This window comes from Coregonus clupeaformis, chromosome 15, assembly GCF_020615455.1.
Source record: "Coregonus clupeaformis isolate EN_2021a chromosome 15, ASM2061545v1, whole genome shotgun sequence".
NCBI classification, from domain to species: Eukaryota; Metazoa; Chordata; class Actinopteri; order Salmoniformes; family Salmonidae; genus Coregonus; species Coregonus clupeaformis.
This window is the reverse complement of record NC_059206.1, coordinates 56651003-56677453: the sequence shown is the minus strand read 5'-3', so window position 1 is coordinate 56677453 and position 26451 is coordinate 56651003. Positions and strand designations below refer to the sequence as shown.

The following is a 26451-nucleotide window of genomic DNA, read 5'->3' as shown; positions in this document are numbered from 1 at the left end:
TAGGTGTTCCTCTTGTCCAGGTGGGAAAGGGCAGTGTGGAGTGCAATAGAGATTGCATCATCTGTGGATCTGTTGGGGCGGTATGCAAATTGGAGTGGGTCTAGGGTTTCTGGGATAATGGTGTTGATGTGAGCCATGACCAGCCTTTAAAAGCACTTCATGGCTACAGATGTCAGTGCTACGGGTCGGTAGTCATTTAGGCAGGTTATCTTAGTGTCCTTGGGCACGGGGACTATGGTGGTCTGCTTGAAACATGTTGGTATTACAGACTCAGTCAGGGACATGTTGAAAATGTCAGTGAAGACACTTGCCAGTTGGTCAGCACATGCTCGGAGTACACGTCCCGGTAATCCGTCTGGCCCTGCGGCCTTGTGAATGTTGACCTGCTTAAATGTCTTACTCACATCGGCTACGGAGAGCGTGATCACATAGTCATCCGGAACAGCTGGTGCTCTCATGCATGGTTCAGTGTTGCTTGCCTCGAAGCGAGCATAGAAGTGGTTTAGCTCGTCTGGTACGCTTGTGTCACTGGGAAGCTCGCGGCTGTGCTTCCCTTTGTAGTCTGTAATAGTTTGGCGGGTCATGTTTTGGAGGACTAATGATTCGACCTTCGCCTGCCGAGCCCGTTGGGGTGTTGCACCATGAGACGAGATCGAAATTGGGGAGAAAAAATAAAATAATAATTCCCTCATTCAGTGAATCATGTATCAAATGGCTATACATCGAAGCAAGCCGTCTAAGCGGGAGGGCTCTAGACCAGACTTTTTCAGTGCCAAGTAAGCTATTTCATCTAACATGTTCAGGGAATGCATGATGGATATTTTGATGTGCAAAATGTCGGAATAGGATCCAGAATAATCAGATATCCTGCATGTTTTTTTGCATATTGGCCTAGGCTATATGCAATTTAATTTACCACCTGAGGAAGTGGGAACTCAAAACACATAGTGAACTCAAAACACATAGCTATAGTGCCTTCAAAAAGTATTCACTCCCCCTTGACTTTTTCCACATTTTGTTGTGTTACAGCCTGAATTTATAATAGATTAAATGTGATAATTGTTTTGGTCACTGGCCTACACACAATACCCCATAATGTCCCCAGAATTATTTATATTTTTTACAAATGAATGAATAAAAAAATGTTTGTCTCGAGTCAATAAGTATTCAACCCCTTTGTTATGGCAAACCTAAATAAGTTCAGGAGTAAAAATGTGCTTAACAAGTCACATAATAAGTTGCATGGACTCAATAGTTTTGGACTCAATAATAGTGTTTAACATGATTTTTGAATGACTACCTCATCTCTGTACCCCACACATACAATTATCTGTAAGGTCCCTCAGTCGAGCAGTGAATTTCAAACACATTCAACCACATTAATTTGCAAATACTGGTAAAAATAGATGCGTAAAAATAAAATAAGCAAACGTTGAATATCCCTTTGAGCATGGTTAAGTTATTAATTACACTTTGGATGGTGTATCAATACACCCAGTCACTACAAAGATACAGGCGTCCTTCCTAAATCAGCTGCCAGAGAGGAAGGAAACCACTCAGGGATTTCACCATGAGGCCAATGGTGACTTTAAAATAGTTAGTTTAATGGCTGAGGTAGGAGAAAACTGGAGTTACTCCACAATACTAACCTAATTGACAGAGGGAAAGAAGGAAGTCTGTACAGAATAAAAATACTGCAAAAAAAAAAGTTGAAAAGCAATTAGCTTTTTGTCCTGAATACAAAGTGTTATGTTTGGGGCAAATCCAATACAACACATTACTGAGTACCACTCTCTATGTTTCCAAGCATAGTGGTGGCTGCATCCTGCTATGGGTATTCTTGTAATCATTAAGGACTGGGGAATTCTTCAGGATAAAAAAGAAATGGAATTGAGTTAAGCACAGGCAAAATCCTAGACATACCTGGTTGTCTGCTTTCCACCAGACACTGGGAGATGAATTCACCTTTCAGCAGGACAATAACCTACAACCTTGCTTACCAAGAAGACAGTGAATGTTCCTGAGTGGCCAAGTTAGATTTTCAAGTAGATTTAAGTAAAAACTATGTCAAGACCTGAAAATAGTTGTCTAGCAATGGATCAGCAACCAATTTGACAGAGCTTGAAGAATTTAGAAAATAATAATGGGCAAGTGTTGCACAGTCCAGGTGTGGGAAGCTCTTAGAGACTTACCCAGAAAGACTGCTGTAATCGCTGCCAAAGATGCTTCTACAAAATATTGACTCAGGGGTGTGAATACTTATGTAAATGAGATTTCTGTATTTCATTTTCAATACATTTGCTAAAATGTCTAAACATGCTTTCACTTTGTCATTATGGGGTATTCTGTGTAGGTGGGTGAGGAAAAATATATATTTAATCCATTTTGAATTCAGGCTGTAAAAACAAAATGTGGAATAAGTCAAGGGGTATGAATACTTTCTGAAGGCACTGCAAATATGCTAAGGGTATGCTAACTCTGTATATGATATTGTTGCTAGATAGCCATGCAATTGATCCAACATTAAATGTAATGTCCTACAAAAACTTTCCACTGCCTATATACGCTACGTATTCACCGCAAATGGCATGCTCCTCTCCATTCTGTTCCACTGGCGCATCATCTCAATTACAGTGCATTGGGAAAGTATTCAGACCCCTTGACTTTTCACATTTTGTTACGTTACAGCCTTATTCCAAAATGGATTAAATAGTTTTTTCCCCCTCATCAATCTACACAAAATACCCCATAATTACAAGGCAAAAACAGGTTTTTAGAAATTTACTAAAATAAACTATCACATTTAAGTATTCAGACCCTTTACTCAGTACTTTGTTGAAGCACCTTTGGCAGCGATTAAAGCCTTGAGTCTTTTTGGATATAATGCTACAAGCTTGGCACACCTGTATTTGGGGAGTTTCTCCCATTCTTCTCTGCAGATCCTCTCAAGCTCTGTCAGGTTGGATGGGGAGCGTCTCTGCACAGCTATTTTCAGGTCTCTCCAGAGATATTAGATCGGGTTAAAGTCTGAGCTCTGGTTGGGCCACTCAATGACATTCAGAGACTTCTCCCAAAGCCACTCCTGCGTTGTCTTGGCTGTGTGCTTAGGGTCGTTGTCCTGTTGGAAGGTGAACGTTCGCCCCAGTCTGAGGTCCTGAGCGCTCTGGAGCAGGTTTTCATCAAAGATCTCTCTGTACTTTGCTCCGTTCATCTTTCCCTCGATCCTGACTAGTCTCCCAGTCCCTGCCGCTGTAAAACATCCCCACAGCATGATGCTACCACCACCTCCATGCTTCACCGTAGGGATGGTGCCAGGTTTCCTCCAGACGTGACACTTGGCATTCAGGCCAAAGAGTTCAATCTTAGTTTCATCAGATCAGAGAATCTTGTTTCTCATGGTCAGAGTCCTTTAGGTGCCTTTTGGCGAACTCCAAGTGGGCTGTCATAGGCCTTTTACTGAGGAGTGGCTTCCGTCTGGCCACCCTACCATAAAGGGCTGATTGTTGCAGTGCTGCAGAGATGGTTGTCCTTCTGGAAGGAACTCTGGAGCTCTGTCAGAGTCACCATCGGATTCTTGGTCACCTCCCTGTCCAAGGCCCTTATCCCCCGATTGCTCAGTTTGGTCGGGCGGCCAGCTCTAGGAAGAGTCTTGGTGGTTCCAAACTTCCTCCATTTTAGAATGATGGCGGCCTCTGTGTTCTTGGGGACCTTCAATGCTGCAGAAATGTTTTGGTACCCTTCCCCAGATCTGTTCCTCGACACAATCCTGTCTCGGAGCTCTATGGACAATTCGTTCGACCTCATGGCTTGGTTTTTGCTCTGACATGCACTGTCAACTGTGGGACCTATATATAGACAGGTGTGTGCCTTTCCAAATCATGTCCAATCAATTTAATTTGCCACAGTTGGACTCCAATCAAGTTGTAGAAACATCTCAAGGATGATCAATGGAAACAGGATGCACCTGAGCTAAATTTAGAGTCTCATAGCAAAGGGTCTGAATACTTATGTAAATGAATAAAAACCTGTTTTCGCTTTCTCATTATGTGGTGTGTGTAGATGGAGGAAAAACATTCATTTAAACGATTTAAGAATAATGCTTTAACGTAACAAAATGTGGAAAAAGTCAAGGGGTCTGAATACCTTCAGAATGCACTGTACATACTCCTTTTGTAGTGGTATTATTTCCTCTGTATTGAAAGTTGATAAATAATTGTTATACTCACATAAAGCTGAGACTGTTCTCTTTATTTAACAACAATAACAGTAGTTGTTTTCAACACTGTCCATCCCTTCATTGCATTTTGAAATGTTGCTCAATTGTCAGTATGCTTGCACTTACCAGAATGCATCTCTCTCTTTACTCTGTGTGCAAAGTGGGAAGTGGGAGTGGGAGCCAAAAGCGGAACAGGGACAGGGCAGATACTTTTATTGCAGGAAGCAGGTTAATTTTAATGAACATTACTGTTCACCAAAGAATGGTTTTAGAACCAAACAATCTGCAGGACTGTTGTGTAGCCTGATAAAAATACTGACATAAGCAAAATTGCGTTGGTAAGAGGACAATGTAGGTGTTGGTAATTTTTGGTTTATCATCCCAGCTCTAGTTAGTGTTGTCTATCAAATTGTATAGGCTACCTTGTTCTCTCTTTTTTTTTTTGCCATGGTGTCAACAATTAAGCAGCGGCATAATATAACGGAAACAGTGTAGTCATTCCGTCAAATGTTTTTACACCTTTGAAAACTGAAGACTTTAAATCAGAATTGATTACTTTTTAAGGACTCGCCGACACCCTGCTGCCTGGGCGTTCTCCCATCAGGGTGGAAAGTCCCCCTTCACAGTATCTTCCTCTCTGTCACATTCTGATCTAATATGCCATCTGGCCTTTTCTCTCACAGGACACCCAAGAACCCTGGAGAGGAGAAGGAGAGGAAGCGGTCTAAGAAGGGGGCTCCTGTCCCTCTGCAGGACCCTGGGAAAGAGCCGGGGGGCCGCAAGCGGCATGCAGTGGAGGCCCCAGAGCCCAGCGCTGCCTCAGCAGCCAAAAGCAGGGACAGGGAGGCCTCCACCCCCGTCAAACACAAGAAGAACACTGGGAAACGACACACAGAGCACTCCAAGACTGGCAAGGTTAAGACATTTGAGTCAATATGTATGTTATGTGAAATTAAATCACACATCTGAGGGTTGCTACAGCAGGTGCGTCAGAAATGTTTAAATGATTATCAAAGGAAAGAAGCGCAGTATTTATTTATCATTAATTGCTTGTATGAAGGTTGTCTGAAATAAATAATGAGAAATGGGTGTTAATATGAAGGCTGTACTAATACTGTCTCTTCTGTGGTTTTGTCTGAAGGCCCCCAAGAGCAGCTTTGCCTTCTCTGTGCCTGCCCAGCCCACTGGGGCTGCCCTGTCCTCCAGACCCCTGCTCAAGTTCAAGGACAGGTAAGATTCCCTCCCTGTGTGTCATTATACAGTGGGGAGAACAAGTATTTGATACACTGCCGATTTTGCAGGTTTTCCTACTTACAAAGCATGTAGAGGTCTGTAATTTTTATCATAGGTACACTTCAACTGTGAGAGACAGAATCTAAAACAAAAATCCAGAAAATCACATTGTATGATTTTTAAGTAATTCATTTGCATTTTATTGCATGACATAAGTATTTGATCACCTACCAACCAGTAAGAATTCCGGCTCTCACAGACCTGTTAGTTTTTCTTTAAGAAGCCTTCCTGTTCTCCACTCATTACCTGTATTAACTGCACCTGTTTGAACTCGTTACCTGTATAAAAGACACCTGTCCACACACTCAATCAAACAGACTCAAACCTCTCCACAATGGCCAAGACCAGAGAGCTGTGTAAGGACATCAGGGATAAAAGTGTAGACCTGCACAAGGCTGGGATGGGCTACAGGACAATAGGCAAGCAGCTTGGTGAGAAGGCAACAACTGTTGGCGCAAATATTAGAAAATGGAAGAAGTTCAAGATGATGGTCAATCACCCTCGGTCTGGGGCTCCATGCAAGATCTCACCTCGTGGGGCATCAATGATCATGAGGAAGGTGAGGGATCAGCCCAGAACTACACGGCAGGACCTGGTCATTGACCTGAAGAAAGCTGGGACCACAGCCTCAAAGAAAACCATTAGTAACACACTACGCCGTCATGGATTAAAATCCTGCAGCGCACGCAAGGTCCCCCTGCTCAAGCCAGCGCATGTCCAGGCCCGTCTGAAGTTTGCCAATGACCATCTGGATGATCCAGAGGAGGAATGGGAGAAGGTCATGAGGTCTGATGAGACAAAAATTAGAGCTTTTTGGTCTAAACTCCACTCGCCGTGTTTGGAGGAAGAAGAAGGATGAGTACAACCCCAAGAACACCATCCCAACCGTGAAGCATGGAGTTGGAAACATCATTCTTTGGGGATGCTTTTCTGCAAAGGGGACAGGACGAATGCACCGTATTGAGGGGAGGATGGATGGGTCCATGTATCGCGAGATCTTGGCCAACAACCTCCTTCCCTCAGTAAGAGCATTGAAGATGGGTCGTGGCTGGGTCTTCCAGCATGACAACGACCCGAAACACACAGCCAGGGCAACCAAGGAGTGGCTCCGTAAGAAGCATCTCAAGGTCCTGGAGTGGCCTAGCCAGTCTCCAGACCTGAACCCAATAGAAAATCTTTGGAGGGAGCTGAAAGTCCGTATTGCCCAGTGACAGCCCCGAAATCTGAAGGATATGGAGAAGGTCTGTATGGAGGAGTGGGCCAAAATCCCTGCTGCAGTGTGTGCAAACCTGGTCAAGACCTACAGGAAACGTATGATCTCTGTAATTGCAAACAAAGGTTTCTGTACCAAATATTACGTTCTGCTTTTCTGATGTATCAAATACTTATGTCATGCAATAAAATGCAAATTAATTATTAAAAAATCATACAATGTGATTTTCTGGATTTTTGTTTTAGATTCCGTCTCTCACAGTTGAAGTGTACCTATGATACAAAATTACAGACCTCTACATGCTTTGTAAGTAGGAAAACCTGCAAAATCGGCAGTGTATCAAATACTTGTTCTCCCCACTGTATATATACAGTGCTGTGAAAAAGTATTTGCCCCCTTTCTAATTTTCTCTACTTTTGTTATCAATGTTATCAGATATTCAACCAAAACCTAATATTAGAAAAAGGGAACCTGATTGAACAAATAACACAACAATTACATACTTATTTCATAAACAAAGTTATACAACACCCAATGCCCCTGTGTGAAAAAGTAATTGCCCTCTTACACTCAATATCTGGTTGTGCCACCTTTAGCTGCAATGACTCCAACCAAACGCTTCCTGTAGTTGTTGATCAGTCTCTCACTTCGCTGTGGAGGAATTTTGGCCCACTCTTGCATGCAGAACTGCTATAACTCAGCGACATTTGTTGGTTTTCAAGGATGTACTGCTTGTTTCAAGTCCTGCCACTTCTCAATTGGGATTAGGTCTGGACTTTGACTAGGCCATTCCAAAACTTCTTTTTAGCCATTTTATGTAGACTTGATTGTGTGTTTTGGATCATTGTCTTGCTGCATGACCCAGCTGCGCTTCAGCTTCAGCTCACAGACAGATGGCCTGACATTCTCCTGTAGAATGTTCTGATACAGAGCAGAATTCATGGTTCATTCTATTAAGGCAAGTCGTCCAGGTCCTGAGGCAGCAAAGCATCCCCAAACCATCACACTACCACCACCAGTAATGGCGCCGGAGGGGATGGATGCCGTTTTACTGGCTTCTAACCAACTGTGCTATTTTGTGTTTTTTCGCATTGTTTGTAACTTATTTTGAACATAATTTTGCTGCTACCGTCTCTTATGACCGAAAATAGCTTCTGGATATCAGAACAGCGATTACTCACCTCGAACTGGATGAAGATTTTATCTTTAATGAGTCCGACGCAAAGGATATACTGTTTCTCCGAGAACAGGCCCAAATCCCCGTCATTCGCGTGAAGAAAAGACGGAAAATACAGGGGGCGGAGATCGGGGTGCCTTGTGAGAATTAGTCGGCGAGTGGTTAACCCACCTCTACCATCTGTTCTATTGGCCAACGTGCAATCACTGGAGAATAAACTGGATGATCTCCTTTCGAGACTATCCTACCAACGGGACATTAAAAACTGTAGTATCTTATGTTTCACCGAGTCGTGGCTGAATGACGACACTGATAATATACAGTTGGCTGGGTTTTCCGTGCATCGGCAGGACAGAACAGCTACGTCTGTTTAGAAAAGGGGTGGGGGTGTGTGTCTATTTGTAATAACAGCTGGTGCGCGATGTCTAATATTAAGGAAGTCTCGAGGTATTGCTCGCCTGAGGTAGAGTACCTCATGATAAGCTGTAGACCACACTATCTACCAAGACAGTTTTCATCTATATATTTCGTAGCCATCTATTTAGCACCACAAACCGATGCTGGCACTAAGACCGCACTCAACGGGCTATATAAGTCCGTTAGCAAACAAGAAAATGCTCATCCAGAAGCGGCACTCCTAGTGGCCGGGGACTTTAATGCAGGGAAACTTAAATCCGTTTTACCTAATTTCTACCAGCATGTCACACCAGAGGGAAAAAAACTCTAGACCACCTTTACTCCATACACAAAGCTCTCCCTCGACCTCCATTTGGCAAATCTGACCAGAATTCTATCTTCCTGATTCCTGCTTACAAGCAAAAACTAAAGCAGGAAGTACCAGTGACTCGCTCAATACGGAAGTGGTCAGATGACGTGGATGCTACGCTACAGGACTGTTTTGCTAGCACAGACTGGAATATGTTCTGGTATTCATCCAATGGCATTGAGGAGAATACCACCTCAGTCACCGGCTTCATCAATAAGTGCATCGACGACGTCGTCCCCACAGTGACCGTACGTACATATCCCAACCAGAAGCCATGGATTACAGGCAACAACCGCACCGAGCTAAAGGCTAGAGCTGCCGCTTTCAAGGAGCGGGACACTAATCCGGATGATTAGTTAACATAATGTTAACTTTCACTGCTATGCGGATGACACACAGCTGTACATTTCAATGAAACATGGTGAAGCCCCAAAATTGCCCTCGCTAGAAGCCTGTGTTTCAGACATAAGGAAGTGGATGGCTGAAAACTTTCTACTTTTAAACTCGGACAAAACAGAGATGCTTGTTCTAGGTCCCAAGAAACAAAGAGATCTTCTGTTAAATCTGACAATTCATCTTGATGGTTGTAAAGTCGTCTCAAATAAAACTGTGAAGGACCTCGGCGTTACTCTTGACCCTGATCTCTCTTTTGACGAACATATCAAGACTGTTTCAAGGACAGCTTTTTTCCATCTACGTAACATTGCAAAAATCAGAAATTTTCTGTCCAAAAATGATGCAGAAAAATTAATCCATGCATTTGTTACTTCTAGGTTAGACTACTGCAATGCTCTACTTTCCGGCTACCCGGATAAAGCACTAAATAAACTTCAGTTAGTGCTAAATACGGCTGCTAGAATCCTGACTAGAACCAAGAAATTTGATCATATTACTCCAGTGCTAGCTTCCCTACACTGGCTTCCTGTTAAGGCAAGGGCTGATTTCAAGGTTTTACTGTTAACCTATAAAGCGTTACATGGGCTTGCTCCTACCTATCTTTCCGAGTTGGTCCTGCCGTACATACCAATACGTACGCTACGGTCACAAGACGCAGGCCTCCTAATTGTCCCTAGAATTTCTAAGCAAACAGCGGGAGGCAGGGCTTTCTCCTATAGATCTCCATTTTTATGGAACAGTCTGCCTACCCATGTGAGAGACGCAGACTCGGTCTCAACCTTTAAGTCTTTACTGAAGACTTATCTCTTCAGTAGGTCATATGATTGAGTGTAGTCTGGCCCAGGAGTGTGAAGGTGAACGGAAAGGCTCTGGAGCAACGAACAGCCCTTGCTGTCTCTGCCGGGCCGGTTCCCCTCTCTCCACTGGGGTTCTCTGCCTCTAACCCTGTTACAGGGGCTGAGTCACTGGCTTGCTGGTGCTCTTTCATGCCGTCCCTAGGAGGGGTGCGTCACTTGAGTGGGTTGAGTTACTGACGTGATCTTCCTGTCTGGGTTGGCGCCCCCTTGGTTTGTGCTGTGGTGGAGACCTCTGTGGGCTATACTCGGCCTTGTCTCAGGATTGTAAGTTGGTGGTTGAGGATATCCCTCTAGTGGTGTGGGGGCTGTGCTTTGGCAGAGTGGGTGGGGTTATATCCTTCCTGTTTGGCCCTGTCCGGGGTTTCTTCGGATGGGGCCACAGTGTCTCCCGGACCGCTCCTGTCTCAGCCTCCAGTATTTATGCTGCAGTAGTTTATGTGTCGGGGGCTGGGGTTAGTTGGTTATACCTGGAGTACTTCTCCTGTCTTATCCAGTGTCCTGTGTGAATTTAAGTATGCTCTCTCTAATTCTCTCGTTCTCTCTTCTCTCTGAGAACCTGAGCCCCTAGGACCATACGTCAGGACTACCGGGCATGCTGACACCTTGCTGTCCCCAGTCCGCCTGGCCTTGCTGCTATTCCAGTTTCAACTGTTCTGCCTGCGGTTACGAAACCCCTACCTGTCCCAGACCTGCTGTTTTCAACTCTTAATGATCGGCTATGAAAAGCCAACTGAGAGACCTGAGCCCTAGGACCATACGTCGGGACTACCGGCCGTGGTGACTCCTTGCTGTCCCCAGTCCGCCTGGCCTTGCTGCTATTCCAGTTTCAACTGTTCTGCCTGCGGTTATGGAACCCCTACCTGTCCCAGACCTGCTGTTTTCAACTCTTAATGATCGGCTATGAAAAGCCAACTGAGATTTATTCCTGATTATTATTTGACCATGCTTGTCACTTATGAACATTTTTGAACATCTTGGTATGGTTCTGTTATAATCTCCACCCGGCACAGCCAGAAGAGGACTGGCCACCCCTCATAGCCTGGTTCCTCTCTAGGTTTCTTCCTAGGTTTTGGCCTTTCTAGGGAGTTTTTCCTAGCCACCGTGCTTCTACACCTGCATTACTAGCTGTTTGGGGTTTTAGGCTGGGTTTCTGTACAGCACTTCGAGATATTAGCTGATGTACGAAGGGCTATATAAAATAAAATTGATTGATTGATTGATTATAAGAAATCCTGCTATGCCCTCAGATGAACCATCAAACAGGCAAAGCGTCAATAAAGGACTAAGATTGAATCCTACTACACCAGCTCTGATGCTCGTCAGATGTGGCAGGGCTTGCAAACTATTACGGACTACAATGGTCCGCGAGCTGCCCAGTGACGCGAGCCTACCAGACGAGCTAAATCCCATTTATGCTCGCTTCGTGGCAAGCAACACTGAAGCATGCATGAGAGCACCAGCTATTCCAGACGACTGTGTTATCACGCTCTCCGTAGCCAATGTGAGCAAGACCAACTGGCACGTGTCTTCACTGACATTTTCAACCTCTCCCTGACCGAGTCTGTAATACCTACATGTTTCAAGCAGACCACCATAGTCCCTGTGCCCAAGAAAGCGAAGGTAACCTGCCTAAATGACTACCGTGAAGTGCTTTGAAAGGCTGGTCATGGCTCACATCAACACCATCATCCCGGAAACCCAAGACCCACTCCAATTCGCATACTGCCCCAACAGATCCACAGATGACGTAATGTCAATCGCACTCCACACTGCCCTTTCCCACCTGGACAAAAGTAACACCTATTTGAGAATGCTGTTCATTGACTACAGCTCAGCGTTCAACACCATAGTGCCCACAAAGCTCATCACTAAGCTACGTACCCTGGGACTAAACACTTCCCTCTGCAAATGGATCCTGGACTTCCTGATGGGCCGCCCCCAGGTGGTAAGGGTAGGCATCAACACATCTGCCATGCTGATCCTCAACACGGGGGCCCCTCAGGGGTGCATACGTAGTCCCCTCCTGTACTCCCTGTTAACCCACGACTGCGTGGGGCTGTAGTGGAGCTGGCTGAGAGCTTCAAGGTCCTCGGTGTCCACATCACCAACAAACGATCATGGTCCAAACACGCCAAGACAGTCTTGAAGAGGGCACAAAAACACCTTTTCCCCCTCAGGAGACTGAAAATATTTGACATGGGTCCCCAGATCCTCAAAACGTTCTACAGCTGCACCATCGAGAGCATCCTGACCGGTTGCATCACCGCCTGGTGTGGCAAATGCCCGGCATCCGACCGTAAGGCGTTACAGAGGGTAGTGCGTACAGCCCAGTACATCACTGGGGCCAAGCTTCCTGCCATCCAGGACCTACAGTGGTGAAAAAAAGTATTTAGTCAGCCACCAATTATGCAAGTTCTCCCACTTAAAAAGATGAGAGGCCTGTAATTTTCCTCATAGGTACACATCAACTATGACAGACAAATTGAGAAAAAAAATCCAGAAAATCACATTGTAGGATTTTTTATGGAATTTTTTGCAAATTATGGTGGAAAATAAGTATTTGGTCACCTACAAACAAGCAAGATTTCTGGCTCTCACAGACCTGTAACTTCTTCTTTGAGGCTCCTCTGTCCTCCACTCGTTACCTGTATTAATGGCACCTGTTTTGAACTTGTTATCAGTATAAAAGACACCTGTCCACAACCTCAAACAGTCACACTCCAAACTCCACTATGGCCAAGACCAAAGAGCTGTCAAAGGACACCAGAAACAAAATTGTAGACCTGCACCAGGCTGGGAAGACTGAATCTGCAATAGGTAAGCAGCTTGGTTTGAAGAAATCAACTGTGGGAGCAATTATTAGGAAATGGAAGACATACAAGACCACTGATAATCTCCCTCGATCTGGGGCTCCACGCAAGATCTCACCCCGTGGGGTCAAAATGATCACAAGAACGGTGAGCAAAAATCCCAGAACCACACGGGGGGACCTAGTGAATGACCTGCAGAGAGCTGGAACCAAAGTAACAAAGCCTACCATCAGTAACACACTACGCCGCCAGGGACTCAAATCCTGCAGTGCAGACGTGTCCCCCTGCTTAAGCCAGTACATGTCCAGGCCCGTCTGAAGTTTGCTAGAGTGCATTTGGATGATCCAGAAGAGGGTTGGGAGAATGTCATATGTTCAGATGAAACCAAAATAGAACTTTTTGGTAAAAACTCAACTCGTCGTGTTTGGAGGACAAAGATTGCTGAGTTGCATCCAAAGAACACCATACCTACTGTGAAGCATGGGGGTGGAAACATCATGCTTTGGGGCTGTTTTTCTGCAAAGGGACCAGGACGACTGATCCGTGTAAAGGAAAGAATGAATGGGGCCATGTATCGTGAGATTTTGAGTGAAAACCTCCTTCCATCAGCAAGGACATTGAAGATGAAACGTGGCTGGGTCTTTCAGCATGACAATGATCCCAAACACACCGCCCGGGCAACGAAGGAGTGGCTTCGTAAGAAGCATTTCAAGGTCCTGGGGTGGCCTAGCCAGTCTCCAGATCTTAACCCCATAGAAAATCTTTGGAGGGAGTTGAAAGTCCGTGTTGCCCAGTGACAGCCCCAAAACATCACTGCTCTAGAGGAGATCTGCATGGAGGAATGGGCCAAAATACCAGCAACAGTATGTGAAAACCTTGTGAAGACTTACAGAAAACTTTGACCTGTGTCATTGCCAACAAAGGGTATATAACAAAGTATTGAGAAACTTTTGTTATTGACCAAATACTTATTTTCCACCATAATTTGCAAATAAATTCATTAAAAAATCCTACAATGTGATTTTCTGGAAAAATAATTCTCAATTTGTCTGTCATAGTTGACGTGTACCTATGATGAAAATTACAGGCCTCTCTCATCTTTTTAAGTGGGAGAACTTGCACAATTGGTGGCTGACTAAATACTTTTTCCCCCCACTGTATATACTAGGCGGTGTCAGAGGAAGGCCCAAAAAATTGTCAAAGACTCCAGTCACCCAAGACGTAGACTGTTCTTTCTGCTACCGCACGGCAAGCGGTACCGGAGCGCCAAGTCTAGGTCCAAAAGGCTCCTTAACAGCTTCTACCCCCAAGCCATAAGACTGCTGAACAATTAATCAAATGCCCCCCTCCCCCCCCCCCCCTTCTCACGGCACTGTATATGAGTGACCATTTCTCCCTTATCTCTATGGGGTGTTGTTGCGGGTAATATATAACTTTGTTCCTTACACCCACAGGCAACACCCAGTGGAGTATCATATGAAGGAAGCAAAAAAACTCAAGCACAAAGCAGATGCCACGGTAATAGTCCTATTTTTACTCCCCTTTTTTCTCTCAATTCAGTATTTTTCTCTTTCACTTACTCTCTTTCTCATAAGGGACGAGCTCAGTGGATTCTAAACCAAGGTTTATGTGTTTTTGTTTCCTCCAGTCGGATAAGGTGTGCAAAGCTTTCAACTACTTAGATGCTGCCATGTCCTTTGTGGAGAGCGGCATCGCTATGGAAACCGATCCCCAGACCCCGAAGTCGGCGTATACGATGTTCGCTGAAACTCTGGATCTGATAAGGTAAGCAGCCCAAAACAATATATACTAGATAGAGCTCATTTACATTACATTTAGGTCATTTAGCAGACGCTCTTATCCAGAGCGACTTACAAATTGGTGCATTCACCCTATAGCCAGTGGGTTAACCACTTTACAATATTTTTATTTTTATTTTTTTTTGGGGGGGGGGGGTAGAAGGATAGCTCCTTAGCTATAGTGAGTAGGGGTGGGCATTTGAAATATTTTCAGTATTTTAATAATAACAATACATTTTTTGGGATATCCGGATAGTCGTAAAACATGTTTTTTTTGTAACTTTGTTTATACTTGTTTGCTGTGCAGCCTGCGCGACTTGTCAGGGCCCAGTGGTGTGTGTGTGATACAGGAGGGAGAGTGAAAAAAAGTCGCAACTTACTCGTGCTAGTTAGATAGACAAAGTTGTAAATGCCATAGGTTATCATCCCATCTGGCAGTGCGTGTCTTTACTGCATCAAATTGATATAAAGCAAAGATAGATACTTTTCTACAACAACGCCATTCAGATTAAACAACAGCCTACTCAGTAATTATAATTCCATTTTGCCTTCATTAGAGGTCTCCCACTTCAAATTGCTACACATAGGAGCCTCTGACTGTAATGCCAACAAGCGTGAAACCTGTGTAGGCTGTAACGTACGTCTTGTAATGGGGCGCACAACATCAACTACATTCAAAAGTTTGTTTTATTAAATTAAGAATTAAAAATGTCATGGTATATCCTTGTGTGTAGCAATGTCACAGATCATTTTATTTGAGACAAAGCCTTTTCATTGTTAAATTAGGCTTACAAATTCTTTCCTCCAAAAGAAATGCACTCACAAGTATTCGAATACTAACGTCTTTTCAAATATTTGAATAACCGTGCCCATCCCTAGTAGTTAGTAGTCTTTGCACTGAGGCTATGAACAGAGTACAGAATAATATCAACAAAAATGGGTAAGACTTTATTTGGGTAGTCCATCTGTAGATGCTCTACAGCAGGGATGGGCAACTGGCATGCGGCCCTCGGATCAATCCCCCCAAGCCTGAATTCAAAATGGATGAAATTGTTTGTTTTTTCTCACCCACCTACACACCCATAATGACAGTGGAAACATGTTTTGTTTTTGTTTTTTAATCTCAATTTAATCCATTTTAAATTCAGGCTGTAGCTCAACAAAATGTGAAAAAGTCAAAAGGGGTGAATGCCTTCTGAAGGCACTGTGTGTGTTTGGAAATGTGGATGTGTGTGTGTGTGTGTGTGTGTATATGTATGTATACGTGTATATGTATAATCTGAAGAGATTTCACCCCATGCTTCCTGAAGTACCTCCCACAAGTTGGATTGGCTTGATGGGCACTTCTTACGTACCATACGGTCAAGCTGCTCCCACAGCAGCTCAATAGGGTTGAGATCCGGTGACTGCTGGCCACTCCATTATAGACAGAATACCAGCTGACTGCTTCTTCCCTAAATAGTTCTTGCATAGTTTGGAGCTGTGCTTTGGGTCATTGTCCTGTTGTAGGAGGAAATTGGCTCCAATCAAGTGCCGTCCACAGGGTATGGCATGGAGTTGCAAAATGGAGTGATAGCCTTCCTTCTTCAAGATCCCTTTTACCCTGTACAAATCTCCCACTTTACCACCACCAAATCACCCCCAGACAATCACATTGCCTCCACCATGCTTGACAGATTGCATCAAGCACTCCTCCAGCATCTTTTTATTTGGTCTGCGTCTTCTTTGTGATCCGAAAACGTCAAACTTAGATTTGTCTGTCCATAACACTTTTTTCCAATCATCCTCTGTCCAATGTCTGTGTTCTTTTGCCCATCTTTTATTTTTATTGGCCAGTCTGAGATATGGCTTTTTCTTTGCAACTCTGCCTAGGTCAGCATCCCGGAGTCGCCTCTTCACTGTTGACGTTGAGACTGGTGTTTTGTGGGTACTATTTAATGAAGCTGCCAGTTGAGATCCTGTGAGGCGTCTGTTTCTCAAACTAGACACTCAAATGTATTTGTCCTCTTGCTCAGTTGCGCACCAGGGCTTCCCACTCCTCTTTCTATTCTGGTTAGAGCCAGTTTGCGCTGTCCTGTGAAGGGAGTAGTACACAGCGTTGTACGAGATCTTCAGTTTCTTGCCAATTTCTCACATGGAATAGCCTTCATTTCTCAGAACAAGAATAGACTGACGAGTTTCAGAAGAAAGTTCTTTGTTTCTGGCCATTTTGAGCCTGTAATCGAACCCACAATTGCTGATGCTCCAGATACTCAACTAGTCTCAAGAAGGCCAGTTTTAATCAGCACAACAGTTTTCAGCTGTGCTAACATAATTGCAAAAGGTTTTTCTAATGATCAATTAGCCTTTTAAAATGATAAACTTGGATTAGCAAACACAACGTGCCATTGGAACACAGGACTGATGGTTGCTGATAATGGGCCTCTGTACACCTATGTAGATATTCAATAAAAAATCAGCCGTTTCCAGCTACAATAGCCATTTACAACATTAACAATGTATTTCTGATCAATTTGATGTTATTTTAATGGACAAAAAATGTGCTTTTCGTTCGAAAACAAGGACATTTCTAAGTGACCCCAAAACTTTGAACGGTAGTGTATATGTGACTGAGGGGAAAAAAGTATTTGATCCCCTGCTGATTTTGTACGTTTGCCCACTGACAAAGAAATGATCAGTCTATAATTTTAATGGTAGGTTTATTTTAAGTGAAATAATCTGTCTGTAAACAATTGTTGGAAAAATTACTTGTGTCATGCACGAAGTAGATGTCCTGACCGACTTGCCAAAACTATAGTTTGTTAACAAGAAATTTGTGGAGTGGTTGAAAAACAAGTTTTAATGGGAAAAAAGTATTTGATCCACTGCTGATTTTGTACGTTTTCCCACTGACAAAGAAATGATCAGTCTATAATTTTAATGGTAGGTTTATTTGAACAGTGAGAGACAGAATAACAACAACAAAATCCAGAAAAACGCATGTCAATAATGTTATAAATTGATTTGCATTTTAATGAGGGAAATAAGTATTTGACCCCCTCTCAATCAGAAAGAGTTCTGGCTCCCAGGTGTCTTTTATACATGTAACGAGCTGAGATTAGGAGCACACTCTTAAAGGGAGTGCTCCTAATCTCAGTTTGTTACCTGTATAAAATACACCTGTCCACAGAAGCAATCAATCAATCATATTCCAAACTCTCCACCATGGCCAAGACAAAAGAGCTCTCCAAGGATGTCAGGGACAAGATTATAGACCTACACAAGGCTGGAATGGGCTACAAGACCATCGGCAAGCAGCTTGGTGAGAAGGTGACAACAGTTGGTGCGATTATTCGCAAATGGAAGAAACCCAAAAGAACTGTCAATCTCCCTCGGCCTGGGGCTCCATGCAAGATCTCACCTCGTGGAGTTGCAATGATCATGAGAACGGTGAGGATTCATCCCAGAACTACACGGGAGGATCTTGTCAATGATCTCAAGGCAGCTGGGTCATAGTCACCAAGAAAACAATTGGTAACACACTACGCCGTGAAGGACTGAAATCCTGCAGCGCCCGCAAGGTCCCCCTGCTCAAGAAAGCACATATACATGCCCGTCTGAAGTTTGCCAATTAACATCTGAATGATTCAGAGGAGAACTGGGTGAAAGTGTTGTGGTCAGATGAGACCAAAATGGAGCTCTTTGGCATCAACTCAACTCGCCGTGTTTGGAGGAGGAGGAATGCTGCCTATGACTCCAAGAACACCATCCCCACCATCAAACATGGAGGTGGAAACATTATGCTTTGGGGGTGTTTTTCTGCTAAGGGGACAGGACAACTTCACCGCATCAAAGGGTCGATGGACGGGGCCATGTACCGTCAAATCTTGGGTGAGAACCTCCTTCCCTCAGCCAGGGCATTGAAAATGGGTCGTGGATGGGTATTCCAGCATGACAATGACCCAAAACACACGGCCAAGGCAACAAAGGAGTGGCTCAAGAAGAAGCACATTAAGGTCCTGGAGTGGCCTAGCCAGTCTCCAGACCTTAATCCCATAGAAAATCTGTGGAAGGAGCTGAAGGTTCGAGTTGCCAAACATCAGCCTCGAAACCTTAATGACTTGGAGAAGCTCTGCAAAGAGGAGTGGGACAAAATCCCTCCTGAGATGTGTGCAAACCTGGTGGCCAACTACAAGAAACGTCTGACCTCTGTGATTGCCAACAAGGGTTTTGCCACCAAGTACTAAGTCATGTTTTGTAGAGGGGTCAAATACTTATTTCCCTCATTAAAATGCAAATCAATTGATAACATTTTTGACATGCGTTTTTCTGGATTTTGTTGTTGTTATTCTGTCTCTCACTGTTCAAATAAACCTACCATTAAAATTATAGACTGATCATGTCTTTGTCAGTGGGCAAACGTACAAAATCAGCAGGGGATCAAATACTTTTTTCCCTCACTGTATGTGGATGTGTATATATGTATTTACTCGTTCGGTATCTCAACTTACTGTTGAGTTAATATAATAGAATACACAAGGTACTTTTTCGAAAATTGGTTGTGCATCAGCAGTTTTTCTATTGTTATGTCAGTCACTAACAGTCACTCAATTAGCCAATGTCAGCTAAACATTTTTAGATTGGTAAGTTTGTCTGGCGGCCAGCTATCTAAACTTGTAGTAAACATTTGTCTCTACCCTATGGTTAATGTGTAGAATTGCAGCAAGCTATCAGTAACATTTCAACTATCTACTAACCCTAGCTCTAACCCTAACCTTAACCCTTATCCTATCTCTTATTCTATACCTAACCATAACCTTAGCAAGCAGTGGCTTATCAACAGATAGTTTGTTGATAGTATGACCATCTGTAGAGCATCAATAGATGGAAAATCCGGACTATCCAAATAAAGTGTGACCCAAAAATGTATGAAATAATTATTAAGGACTCACTCTATGAAGTACTTACTCTACCCTCCCCTTTTGATTGTCATAACACAATTTGGATGTGTGGTCTAGGACAGGATGTGAAACTCACATTTGCTTTGTGTTTCATGTGCTTTTTCTAGTTGTGTTTCTTAAATGCCACCTCTACTCTTTCAGGTTCATACTGAAACTGAAGGGTTCTGTGGACCCCTCGGCCCCTGTTACAGACAAGGATTTTACAATTTTATGGTAACTAGATAACCAGGACCCTACTGTATGTAATGTATACCCTGCTACACCACACAATAGTTTACTATAGTTCTGTTAAATGTAACATCAATGTAAAGTAGTGGCACATTGAATCCATTTTACCTCAGAAGTCAGTGAAATGAAGTATTCCTGCAGAGGATTATGAGAATGTAACCTTGTTGTTATTGTCTGTCGGACAGTATGAGGTGCCAGTCTCTTCTACAGATGGCCATGTTTCGCTACAAAAGAGAAGCAGCGCTTAAGTATTCAAGGACCCTCACAGATCATTTCAAGGTAGGCTTCTAGTTTCACGTGTTGGTCCTTTGTTTCTGCATGTCTTTGTGTGTGTAGTGTACACGCATTCACTGGAAAATAAATGGCATCGAAGTTCTGAGCACACAACTAGTTGAGTACTTGGATTATTATTGAGTAATCAAAAGGTATGTTTGTGTGTAAATTCAAATGAATATGAAATTGTCAATGTGTGTAGAGACATGGTTAAATAGCAAATTAGTTTGACTGAAATGGATCTTACATTCTCTTTTTCAGAGCTCCTCCAAGTCTGCAGCCCTGGCTCCCTCCCCATGTGTCTCAAAGTAAGTATTTTACCTAGTGTTTGTCCTCTGCTCAGCCTTTTCCCTTTATTGTGTGTCCTGTCTCCTGCTTTAGCATTTAGTCAGAATGATTAGAGTTATAGCTTGATTTCCTGTACAAACTATTTCTCTCATAGTGTCCAATCAAAAACGCATCTTTTGACCAATGGGTAAAATAATATTGTAATTGTGTCGATACTCCTCTAAGAAAACCATAGTCCAAACCTCATGTCTATATCATAATCTGTTCAAAAGTCATTGGCGTTTTTACCCTTTGTAGGATGGCTAAAATTAGGGTGACTAAAACAATGGAGGCCAGAGAAAGAAAAGTGGTAAAAAATCAGCAACTTTCTTCTCTAACCCAGAGGACATAAAACAATATAGAGATGCTAGATTTTGAGACATGACATGTAGTATTTTCACATTTTAGTATACCCTTTTCATATTAATGCGGAATTCCTGTTATTTTTTTGAAGATATTATTAGTTGCGTACACATATTTTGCAGAAATGCTTATGTTTCTAGCTCCAACAGTGCAGTAATACCTAACAATACACACAAATCCCAAACATTTAAAGAAAAAAAGAACTAGCAATGTCAGTCTGGAATATAAATATATACAATGGCTTCTGAAAGTATTCACACCCCATTACTTTTTCCACATTTTGTTGTTACAAAGTGGTATTAAAATGGATTTAATTGTCATTTTTGTCAACGATCTACACACAATATTCTCATGTTAAAGTGGAAGAAAGATTGTGATTAATTTTCAAGTCTTGCCAAAGAGTTTCAAGCAGATTTAAGTCAAAACTGTAACTAGGCCATTTAGGATAATTCAGTGTTCTCTTGGTAATCAACTCTAGTGTAAATTTGGCCTTGTGTTTTAGGTTATTGTCCTGCTGAAAGGTGAATGTGTCTCCCAGTGTCTGTTTGAAAGCAGACTGAACCAGGCTTTCCTCTAAGATTTTGCCTATGCTTAGCTCCATTCTGTTTCTTTCTATCTTGAAAAACTCCCCAGTCCTTGCCGATGACAAGCATACACATAACATGATGCAGCCCCCACCATGCTTGAAAATCTGAAGAGTAGTACTAAGTGATGTGTTGTGTTGGATTTCCCCCAAACATAACGCTTTGTATTCAGGACATAAAGTTGGATTTGCCCCAAACATTAAAAGTTAGTTTCTTTGCCACATTTTTTTAGCAGTATTACTTTAGCGTCTTGTTGCAAACAGGATGCATGTTTTGGAATATTTGTATTCTGTGAAGGCTTCCTTCTTCTCACTCTGTCATTTAAGTGAGTATTGTGGAGTAACTACAATGTTGTTGATCCATCCTCAGCTTTCTCCTATCACAGCCATTAAACTCTGTAACTATTTTAAAATCACCATTGGCCTCATGGTGAAATCCCTGAGCGATTCCCTTCCACACTGGCAACAGAGTTAGGAAGGACACCTGTATCTTTGCAGTGACTGGGTGTAATGATACACCATCCAAAGCCTAATTAATAACTTTACCATGCTTAAAGGTATGTTCAGTGTCAGCTTTTTGTTTATTGTTACCCATCTACCAATCGGGGCCCTTTGCGAGGCATTGGAAAACCTCCCTGGTCTTTTTGCTTGAAATTCAGTACTCGACTGAGGGACTGTTCACATAATTGTATGTGTGGGGTACAATCTTAGTAGTAATTCAAAGATCACGTTAACCACTATTATTGCACACAGAGTGAATCCATGCGTCTTATGTGATCTGAAAGCACATTTCTACTCCTGAACTTATTTAGGCTTGCCATAACGAAGGGGTTGAATACTTATTCACTCAAGATATTTCATCTTTTCATTTTGAATTAATTTGTAAAAAATTCTAAAACCAAAATTCCACTTTGGCATTATGGGGTATTTTCTATAGATCAGTGAAACAAAATCTACATTTAATCCATTTTTTATTCAGTATGTAACACAACAAAGTGGAAAAAGTCAAGGGGTTTATATAATTTTGTGTATGAATAGAAAAGGTGTGTACAGCAGTAGTTATATAGGATGAGCCTAGACTAGAATACAAAAATATAAACGCAACAGTTGGTCCCATGTTTCATGAGCTTAAATAAAAGATCCCAGAAATGTTCCATATGCACAAAAAGCTTATTTCTCTAAAATTGTGCACACATGTTTTTACGTCCTTGTTAGTGAGCATTTCTCCTTTGCCAAGATAATCCATCCAGCTGACAGGTGTGGCAAGAAGCTGATTAAACAGCATGGTCACAGCTTCACCTTGTGCTGTGGACAATAAAAGGCCACTCTAAAATGTGCAGTTTTGTCACACAACACAATGCCACAGGTGTCTCAGGTTTTGGGGGAGTGTACAATTGGCATGTTGACTGCAGGAATGTCCACCAGAGCTATTGTCAGAGAATTGAATCTTCTGATACAAAGCTGAAAATGTCCCAGTTCTTCCATGGCCTGCATACTCAGACATGTCACCCATTGAACATGTTTGGGATGCTCTGGATCGAAGTGTACAACTGCTTGTTCCAGTTCTCACCAATATCCAGCAACTTCGCACAGCCATTGAATAGGAGTGGGACAACATTCCACAGGCCACAATCAACAGCTTGATCAACTCTATGTGAAAGGGATGATTCGCGCTGCATGATGCAAATGTTGGTCACACCAGATACTTACTGACTGGTTTTCTGATCCACACACCTAACTTTTCTTAAGGTATCTGTGACCAACAGATGCATATCTGTATTCCCAGTCATGTGAAATCCATAGATTAGGACCTAATGCATTTTTTTCAATTGACTGATTTCCTTTATATGAACTGTAATTCAGTAAAATCTTTGAAATTGTTGCATGTTGGGTTTTATATTTTTGTTCAGTATACATATGAAGTGGGTAAAACAGTATGTAAACATTATTCAAGTGACAAAACAAGCATATCTCTGTGAAATGTCAACGGAGCAAGCTTTTTATTTTCAAAGCCTTTTACATTTATTTCAGCTCCGTGGAAACAACTTTGCAGACGACCACCACAACATGTCAAATGCTCAAAGAATGCTGCGAGAAAGCGGCACCGCTCTGTCAACAGAGCTCGGTGCTTATTAGGTTACAAAATCTGACTTTTTGGATATAATGTTAATGATATGTTAGAGAAAGACCCCACTGAATGATTCAGAACATAAAGAATCATATTTGTCTCAATTTCAATTTCATCACCAAAGCGCGTTTTCACCCACTGGGGAATCAATCAAGAGCACTTTGACAACTGCATATATAAAAAAGGCTTTATAAGTAACATTTGATTGATTAACACTAATATATATCTCATTTAACCCACTTATTAAAAAGTGTAAATATACTGTTGGAAGTCATCGTGCTCAGTCTCATCTGATATGATAAATGCCCCCCCCACAAACTCATGCCCCTCTCTTTCCCAGAAGCACGGGCACCCCATCCCCCATGTCTCCCATGCCTTCTCCTGCCAGCACAGCCAGCTCTGGGCCAGGCTCCAACCACAGCAGTGTGGTAGGGATGGGCAATGTGACCACCGTGGCCATTCCCCAGGTCATCCAGCAGGTGGCATCGTCCTACGTCAACATCACAGCACTCTTCCTGAGCGCTCACGACATCTGGGAGCAGGCTGACGAGCTGGCACACAGAGGCAGTGGTAAGGAGGAGCAGAGGGGAGGGTTAAATAAAGTCTTACACAGGGATATTATTACACCTGAACAGATTCTTTATAGTTCTATAGATCACCACTAGAGGTCATGATGACTGGGGAAAAATACTGGCGATGTGGACAGTTGTAGTAATATTCATGTTAGCATTTCTTTCCTGCTACTCTGTCTAATGTTGGCATTGACTGATCCTGCCTCTTTTCTTCTCCTTTTTGTGTGTGTCTCTAGGTTTGTTGTCTGAGCTGGACTCAGCTCTGGGCCAGTTGAGCCTGACCTCCACCATGAGCTCTCTGGTGCGTCACACACGGCAGGGACTGCAGTGGCTCCGACTGGACACCCACGAGACACAGTGACCATTTCTCAACCCCACCCCACCCAACACTACACAGCCCTGCTTAGTCCTGCCTACAGTACCCAGCCCTGTCCCTGCCCAGCCCTGGATAACCCTGTCCAGGACATCCTATTTGGCTTTATTTATTGACGGGCCATCAGATGAAAGCAGGATCCCAAGTCCCTCTACAAGTTGTTCACATGGATACCAAGTCACCTTTTATTTCATTTTTCCCAACTACTTATGAAACTGAAAGTTCACAGAGACACTGTGTCACACACACACTTCCGGGTCCTCGTCCTCTGTTGGTTACATGGATGGGTCCATTAACAAAATAACTATCACATCCACCTCTGGATCTCTGGAGGCAGCAGGGCCTGCTAGAGCAGTAGTGAGCTGAATGAGACTCTCCCTTTCTGAACAACTGGTCACACAGCCAGCTGACTGTGGCCTGGCCACCCCTCTGGGTTCTGGCTGTCCTGGGGGTTAGACAGTGGGATGGTTGGCTGAAGAACCGACTTTTGGGAGGGGTCAAATATACCTCCCACCCTTCTCCCGTGGTAATACAAAGCAGTGATGACAAAAAGCTTATTTATTATCTTTATTATTATCAATATTACTATTAATATATTGTTTCAGTAAAAAAAATGGTTTGATCAAAAGTGGTGTCATGGACAATATTTACTTCACCCAACTGAAAAGGCCTATCGAACTAAAGGTATCCATCCATCCCAGACCCATCTATTATAATAGTAATAATAATATTGGTTAACTCCTGCAGAATATAACGAGTATTTCTGCTCTCCCATAAAGTATTTTAAAGTGGTTTTGCCCAGAAAAATGGACATCCGTATTCTAGGATGGCACAAGATGGCCCTTGACACTTTTTGTGAAGATTTATGTTTATTATTATTCTAGAAGGAGGTGGAATCTACCGGAATCTATCGGTCCACTATGTTAATTAAGTCATAACAGAAATTCAGTGCATTCGGAAAGTATTCAGACCCCTTAACATTTTCCACATTTTGTTACGTTACAGCCTTATTCTAAAATGGATTAAATTGTTTTTTTTCCCCGTCAAACTACACACAATACCCTGTAATGACAAAGCAAAAGCATTAAATTAAAAACGGAAATGACATTTACATAAAATTATTCAGACCCTTTACTCAGTACTTTGTTGAAGCACCTTTAGCAGCAATTACAGCCTTGAGTCTTCTTGGGTATGACGCTACAAGCTTGGCATACCTGTATTTGGGGAGTTTCTCCCATTCTTCTATGCAGATCCTCTCAAGCTCTGTCAGGGGGAGTGTTGTTTACCAGCTATTTTCAGGTCTCTCCAGAGATGTTTGATCGGGTTCAAGTCCGGGCTCTGGCTGGGCCACTAAAGGACATTCAGAGACTTGTCCCGAAGCCACTCCTGCGTTGTCTTGGCTGTGTGCTTAGGGTTGTTGTCCTGTTGGAAGGTGAACCTTCGCCCAAGTCTGAGGTCCTGAGCGCTCTGGAGCAGGTTTTCATCAAGGATCTCTCTGTACTTTGCTCCGTTCATCTTTCCTTCGATCCTGACTAGTCTCCCAGTCCATGCCGCTGAAAAACATCCCTACAGCATGATGCTGCCACCACCATGCTTCACCGAAGGGATGGTGCCAGGTTTCCTCCAGACGTGACGCTTGGCATTCAGGCCAAAGAGTTCAATCTTGGTTTCATCAGACCAGAGAATCTTGTTTCTCATGGTCTGAGAGTCTTTAGTTGCCTTTTGGCAAACTCCAAGCGGGCCTTCATGTGCCTTTTACTGGAGAGTGGCTTCCATCTGGCCACTCTACCATAAAAGCCTGATTGGTGGAGTGCTGCAGAGATGGTTGTCCTTCTGGAATGTTCTGCCATCTCCACAGAGGAACTCTGGAGCTCTGTCAGAGTGACCATCGGGTTCTTGGTCACCTCCCTGACCAAGGCCCTTCTCCCCCGATTGCTCAGTTTGGCCGGGCGGCCAGCTCTAGGAAGAGTCTTGGTGGTTACAAACTTCTTCCATTTAAGAATGATGGAGGCCACTGTGTTCTAAAACATTTAGATAAGAAGCAAAATAGTCTGGAATGCAGTTTGACCAAGAGCCCTGGTTCCTAGTCTTCAGACAGGAAGTGGTAAGTAACTACCTAATCTTTACTGCACATGGG

The 26451-nt window shown here is 43.1% G+C and overlaps 1 protein-coding gene across 2 annotated transcripts in view; it reads left to right on the top strand.

The window, feature by feature from the left end:
- Positions 1-25333, top strand: part of LOC121582740 (AF4/FMR2 family member 1) — a 79448-nt gene extending 54115 nt beyond the window's left edge. The window contains exons 11-19 of one of the 2 annotated variants that reach the window (XM_041898807.2): positions 4900-5131; positions 5358-5446; positions 14183-14246; positions 14377-14513; positions 19609-19680; positions 19881-19974; positions 20230-20276; positions 23713-23939; positions 24178-25333. In XM_041898807.2, the coding sequence (XP_041754741.2) occupies positions 4900-5131; positions 5358-5446; positions 14183-14246; positions 14377-14513; positions 19609-19680; positions 19881-19974; positions 20230-20276; positions 23713-23939; positions 24178-24302 (1087 nt within the window). In that variant the 3' untranslated portion in view covers positions 24303-25333. Of the gene's footprint in view, positions 1-4899; positions 5132-5357; positions 5447-14182; positions 14247-14376; positions 14514-19608; positions 19681-19880; positions 19975-20229; positions 20277-23709; positions 23940-24177 lie in introns of both variants that reach the window. The other variant, XM_041898806.2, reaches the window with a different exon arrangement.
- The last annotated feature ends 1118 nt before the right edge of the window (positions 25334-26451 follow it).